Source organism: Ylistrum balloti, unplaced genomic scaffold (assembly GCF_031769215.1).
Source record: "Ylistrum balloti isolate Yb309-2 unplaced genomic scaffold, AGI_CSIRO_Ybal_v1 Utg371876, whole genome shotgun sequence".
Classification (NCBI taxonomy): Eukaryota; Metazoa; Mollusca; class Bivalvia; order Pectinida; family Pectinidae; genus Ylistrum; species Ylistrum balloti.
In genome coordinates, this window is record NW_026782926.1 from 76,719 (window position 1) to 83,849 (window position 7,131).

General features: G+C 39.4%; 1 protein-coding gene and 1 pseudogene across 1 annotated transcript; both read right to left on the bottom strand.

Annotated features, from left to right (window-relative positions):
• Nucleotides 1-298: 298 nt before the first annotated feature.
• LOC132563829 (uncharacterized) lies at nt 299-1,150 on the bottom strand. The gene has a single exon (XM_060228582.1). It carries the CDS (start codon nt 1,148-1,150, stop codon nt 299-301), a length of 852 nt encoding a protein of 283 aa, XP_060084565.1.
• Nucleotides 1,151-1,541: 391 nt separating this feature from the next.
• On the bottom strand, nt 1,542-4,820 carry LOC132563830 (uncharacterized; annotated as a pseudogene).
• Between the last annotated feature and the right edge of the window lie 2,311 nt (nt 4,821-7,131).

The window sequence follows — 7,131 nt, forward strand, 5'->3', positions numbered from 1 at the left end:
GAGAAATAAGGAAGTATACTTCAAATTTAACATACATTTTATTAAAACTACAAAATCATCGTCGGATGACGACCACTCTAAAAAGGACTGTTTTGGTGGTTTTTTTTACAACACGTTTGCTCCTCGTTGTATATTGATGTTTTGGGGTTGATAATTTTGATCCTTCCCGAGTACGTTGCTTTCGTCCAGTTTCACGGCAGTTTACTTTGGAAGCGACAGGTTTATAATTTTTGGGACATTTTGTTTTAGGACGTGCGCCGGAATCGATAGATGTTGAGGGTTGAGGATGATTTGCAGATCATGACTGAGTTTTGTGTGCGACAGATGATGCTGGCCGATTTGTTGATTCTGCTGAATGTGTTTCAGTAGATTTTGCAGGCTCAACTGGATTTACTACACCCTGACCGTCATCATCAGAACCGGATACATCAATATCGTCATCTATACGGGAAATAGTAGTGTTTGGATTATTTTGGGAAGCTGTGAGCCAGGTGTCAAACAATGGTGTTGTATACAAATATTCTGGTGGTTTGTCCAAAGTGAACACAGACTGGACAAGGTGGAAAAAAGCACTATACTTGTTTTCGTTTCGCATATGATTGCGCCACAGAATTTCACATAAATGACTTTCAAAATTGCTAATGGATGTGCCGTTGATCTTCCTGAAATGATCCATAGCGTGTTTCCAAGCGCCCTCAATAGTATTTGTATTGACCTCTACAATTTCCCCGGTGTCGACGTTCTTGTATGATTTTTTAAATTGGATTTTGTGTACCAACGAAAAATGATTGTAACCTAAATCATTGAGATGATCATACCCTCGCCAACTATCAGTATAAATTGTGGCACCTACCACCACGTGCCTTTGGATTATTGTTTCCAGAGTTTCTGCCGTGCGATCAGAAACTGGGTACAAAACTAATTTGTTGGAAGCTCGTTCTACTAAACCTACAATCCAAACTCGTACACCACTTTGTCGATATCCACGGTTATACTTGCACTTCTTGCCAAACAACGACTCATCAATTTCGACAATACCTTCAAGTTTGATATTTTGGTATTCCAAATGAACATATTCTTTAAAAAGTTCCCTAATGAAAGAAGCCAAATCAACTGCAGTTTTCTTGTTATTGCAGCGAGAGAAGCACATTTAAACAAAGTGTGACCATCAAGAAAATTTCTGATAAATTCTAAGATGTCTCATATCTAATTTGGAGGATTCAAAAAAGAAAAACTTGTGATTTGAAAACTCATGGCTTTTATTATTTTTACATATCCACGTCATGCTGTCAACTTTATTGGCTCGCTTGCTGTGGTGACATTCTGACTTGCATTTCGGACATGTCATGCGTGATGGAAGGAGACTATTTCTTTCACACCAGTCTAAAACAACGTCATTTCCAAGAAGGAAAAGAGCGAAAAAATTCCAGGGATTGGCGAAATGTTGAAATATGATGGACTTTACAGCTCTTTGTCGATAGTGTCCATAACTTTGATGGGTTGTCTCTCTTGAACTCATGATCTACAATATAAAAAATGAACTATGCCAAGCGTGAAGCCTTAAAACCAGTGTATTGTCCAAATTGGTCCGGATACCTTCCAAACGGCACAACTTGGTATAACACGGCGATCACCTGTTCCTAGGCGACTTAGCTGCCACAGCTGCCACAAAATATATTGTTCCAGTCTTCCTCTTCTGCCAATGCAAACATATCCTGGCGGTATAATCGTGCTAGTGCCAAAACCACTTCATCCAACACCAACATTTGAAAGTCCCAGACTTGAAAAACTTATTCTCTTCCGTGGACTTGGACACCATCCTTAATTACACAAAGGAAATCCGCCTTTTTGATAAAATATAGTTATATGAAGTCTGTCTTTTAAAACTACCGCTCAAATATAACGAACTTGTTTCAGTTTTTTAACGGTTTTTAAACTATTTTACATGTTTTAAACATTTTGTTTTAATCAAAGAGTCTATTTTTTGTTTTAACAAAAATGGTTTTATGTAGTTGCTCTTCTATATAAACAGTTCGGCCCAAAATGACCTTTGCTGTCGACGGGCCATTAAACAAAATCAAATCAAATTAAACACTTGAAAGTCCTGAGGATTTATTTAGGTCATCAACTGATCAAAGAAGTCAAATTGCATTGAAAAAGGTAAAACGCAAACCAAACCAAATGATTCATCAATTATTGGAAAGTATGAAGGGATGAATTTATATCACATAAAACTAGGTCTTACCAGCAGATTGGTGATGCAGTTTGCTGGATCCTTCCTGCAACACAAGCGTTCAGGCGCTGTTTGCATTTCCCGGCAGTTTCCACAGAGGCACCAAGGAGGTGAATTTGCTCCGGGTGGTGGGTGATATCCTCCACTTCCAGCTCCTCCAACATCTTTCACAAGATCAAAGACCATTGACGGAAAGCGTTCAACTACCCGCAAAAGTAGTGACCTGGCATCTGCAGCCTCCATTTCATTAACTCTGGTCTATATATATAAAAAAAAATCAAATGTATTATTAGTAAATTACTATTAAACTATGTCCAATAAATACAGTAATACCCATTGTATAATTTCTAATTTTACATCAGATACAGTATAGGTTGGTGTGACACGTGGTTATTTGCTACACTTATATAAAAAATATACAACTACATATCAACTTTCCATGCTATACCCCTATCCAGTGCAGAGAAAATGAGCATTTATTGAGTTTCCTGAATTTTTTTCTGCACATAAACAACACATTAACTAGTTCTGTATCTCATCAAAAATGTCACATTTCATATTTCAGTAGTGCCCTGTCCCAATATCAAGCTTTCAGAAAATGAAGATATTGTAGAAAAATGAAAACTTGAGAAAAAAAGAATTACAGAAACAAAGTATACCAGATAACTTGACCTACATCTTTTCATACTACATATGTATACACATTTTAATTCCATAAATTCTTCCAATGAAGACTCAATAAATGGCAAGTGTCAGCACTTGCCCAGGTTGCAATTTCATGTTAGGAGCATAAAACCTGCATTGCTGTTTATATATATTGTAATTGGTTTGACAAAGGAATTGTACTCCTAATGTAAAATCCTTACAAACCCTTAACGACTGCCTCCTTTGTTGAAGGGCATCAACAGCACTGTCTGCTCGTGTCCCTCTAGTCCTTCCCCTTCCTCGCCCTCTGCCTCGAGGTCTACTTGCTGATGTCTCTTGACCTCTTCCCCAAGTCTCTCGGACTCCACGTCCTCTGCTATGGCCACCTCTACCTCTTCCCCAGGTTGGACTGTCCCTATCATGTTGACTTAAGGATGATGAATGTGATGATGCTGTTGATGTTGACTTAAATACAAAACCATGTTAGTGAACATGACTGACAACTCAAAACCTACATCTGACATATAACTATTTTTTTTAGTTCTGTCCTATGAAATGATACATCAATGATAAAAAGTATTGGATTATCAATATTATAAGGCTAGAAATGGCAATTGCAAACAAAGACATACCCAGTGATTTTAGCAAATAATAATAATTTTGTGATAATTTCAACTGTTACAACTCTTGCCCGAAATCAAATGCACAGAAAAAAACCCAAATCTAACCATTTAGTCCCTTTAAAGTTATTGCACAATTCTATACCATTGTGGTACACGCGAGGGCGCCCATGACTGTCAACAGAAGGGGGACCGGTAGGACGGGAAGCAGATCCCTGCTTAGAACTCCTAGAATTTCTTCTATGGGTCCTTTTACGTTTGGGTTCTAATACAGAGGCAGGACAGAAACCTGTTCCATACAAAGGACTGTCACACAAGTCACGGGTGAGTGGTCGTTGTTTTGTGAATATGTTGCAAAATAAAACAATGTCCGTAACTGACCAATCTATGGGTGTGTTGTTGTAGCGGAGCTGTGCTGTGGCTCTAGCAGAAAATTGTCTATGATACTCATAAAAACCTACATTGTACCTGGTACCCATGTCTACTATATCTCTTTTGTATAGATCAAATTCAACACGTCTAGCAGGATGAACAGAGCACATCACTTGCTGATACACGCCGAATGCTAAGACAATTTCATTCAAAGTCAAGGTGTGTGAAAGTCTAGAATCAGGTTTTGAAGAAGAATGACACTCAGGATCAGAGTTACCTACGTAATATGGGATTAGCAAGGCAGCCAGGTTAACATCTCTACCTGTAATGATCTGTTGACGCAGCACGGGAGATAGTTTCTACTAATGGTAGAGATTCAGACACATAGCCAAAACGTGAACGTTTGCAAGAATTCTCACCTTGAGATAGTGTGCTGACCTCAAAACGCTTATACGCTGTTTCTAATCTGTACTCCCCCTGTCGGAACCAGCTGAACTGATGGCGAGTTAATCACTGCTGGAACTAGTTGAGACGAGTCAACTACGGGCTGATTCTCGCTACCGGCGGCTGCCGCCACTTGACATCGTGTTTGTGACTCCAACCTGCTCTCTATTCGTTGGTAGCAGTTCTGCAGTGTAGCTACACTTTATGTTAAGTTCGTAACTATGTCAATTAAGTGCTGATTGACATCATCAGGTCTGGAGCTCTCCCGTTCACGTGAACTTGTACCCAGCCAGGCTGAGCTGACGAGTTCTGTAAAGAACAAGGCGAGCGACATTCAGTCAGTATTGTTACATTTATTCCAACTGGCGCTACGCATGTGCCCTCTGGTCATACTACGGCCGTCTACCAGAGTTACCTCTCTTTATACACTTACCGTACAAAAATTAGGCCCTCCCCATAAAACCTCTTGGAATCAACATGTAACAAACTCACCTGGGGGCCGCCATCTTGTCGCGATGAGGCACGACACGGTTAGCTGAACTCACTGGGACGCTGGCAGTCCTGGCTTTGCACAGCTTCTTCACCAAACTCTTACGTTTGCATCCAGTGCAGAACGGAATATTTAGGGCGTGCAGTTCCTCTTATAGCCTAGCGATAGTCCAGTTTTCTAGTAGCTCAGGATTGTAGGGCGCAGATCAAATGTTCTTACGTTTGGGTCCCATAACTAGTCGGAGTTGACACAACGATGACGACGTAAACACAATCAATAGGTCTAAGCTAAAGGTTTATAACGTCAAGGAGAATACTAAATCACGTTGCCAAGCGTGAATTCGGAAATACGTCACACCATAAGAACTTGTGGAAGAGGCCCTTTTCAACTAGGCCTACGTGAAAACACACACGTAACCAAAATGGCGAATGCACTCAGCACTCCTCGAAGGATTAAATGTCCAATGAAAAGCTACGAAGTAAACTCCATCACAAGTAGGTTGACAAATTACATCATTAAGCCACTTCACAAAAGTATTTCCATAAGGGGAAGGTAGGAACGTATGTAAAGTTTTAATAAACGACAGATAAATGCACAAATTTCACAAACAAACGCCTCCACCAAAAACTCAGAAACTATATGCTATATGCTATATGGGACTTCAGATCCATAACAGGGCATCCTCCCCGAGAACGCTGATTGGTCAATTAATTAGCATCAACCTAGAACTCATTAGCATACATAAATAAACAAAATTATAATGCCTGCAGGTCAAGAAAAATCAATAACACTAGTACTTAATGAAAATCTTAATTAAATATTGCTATGTCACCTAGCAAGGGGAATTTATTGTATATAAACTATAATTTGATAATAATATTAAATTATATCAATCAATACTTGGCTTCTGTCAAGGCAGCTGTTGCGCTTAGTACATAAAATTCACTCATGAGCGAACACAACTGTGATAATCCCGTGCACATCTAGCGCACATCACTCGCATACATGAAACCCGTCATACAACTGTACATACTGTAAGCTAAACTGTGCCACCTCGATACAGTTGTAAGTGGGGTTTCATGTACACGAGTGAAGTGCGCTAGATGTGCACAGGATTGTCACGGCTGTGTTCGCTCATGAATGGATTTTATGTAGTTGATTTTCACTTCAGTGTCACAGGATTTACAGCAACCGTGATTTGATGACACTACCTCGAGGATTTACACAAAATCTCTCTTGTGTATTGGTGTTTTAAGGAACAGTCCCTCAGCTTTAAGCTCTGTAGGTCATAACTAGAAGATCGTCAACACTTTAAAACGACAACATGATTAAACTAGAGCCAGTGTGTGTTCCCGACAATAACAGTATTGTTACGCAGTTTTTGACTCGCTTATTACTTGCACGGTAATAAACCAACGTACAAAGGCAGATTTTTGGGTTTTTATTGTTGTCACCCCTGCCTCCCGTACTATGATAGTGAAAAATTTATGGCCTAACAAACTTGCAACAAGTTGTCTATCAGAATCTCTGCTTGACGAATAAACACACAAGCCTTCCACTATAAACTCAAGGGGCTGTTCAGTTTGCTATACCGAGCTCGGTTCGATCTATGTGAAACATAGTACGTAACTATCTGTTACAGAACACTATGAAAAAGATCAAACAATATGCTCAAGAAAGTGATGCAATTGGCCTAGTTCACAATGATTTCTAAGATTTGTTTTTATTAGCTCACCTGGTTAGTGAGCTTATGCCATAGCGCTGCGTCCGTAATTGTCTGTCCGTCCTGCATCCGTCAACTTTTCATTCTTCTTCTGAATTCCCAAAATGTGTAGAGTTACCATATTTGGCCGGAAGGTTCATTTGATGAAGCCCAACAAAATTTGCAATAAGAACGACTTTGACCCATATTCAAGGTCATAGAGGTTAAAACCTTTAAATGACTTCTTCCAAAATACTGGAAGGCCTAGTATCATTATATTTGACTGGAAGGTTCCTTTGATGAAGCTAAACAAAGTTTGTGAAAAGAAAAGACCTTGTCCCATATTCCAGGTCACAGAGGTCAAATATGGTTAAACCTGTAAACGACTTCTTCCAAAACACCGGGAGGCCTAGAATCATTATATATGACTGGAAGGTTCCCTGATGAAGCCCAACAGTAGTTTCCCTTAGTTTGGCACCGAGGTGGATGAGGAGCATGGATAATAAAAACCTAAACACCTAACTATGGGCACAAAAATAAAAAATAACAGTCTTCTCAAAAGTTCAAACAAGGTGTCAGACGTTCAGAAACGAAATCTGACAGACCAAATGAAATTAAAAACAAA

Bases quoted from the DNA above. Each gene is read 5' to 3' on its own strand.
- LOC132563829 (XM_060228582.1), bottom strand. From the start codon at position 1,150: ATGTGCTTCTCTCGCTGCAATAACAAGAAAACTGCAGTTGATTTGGCT.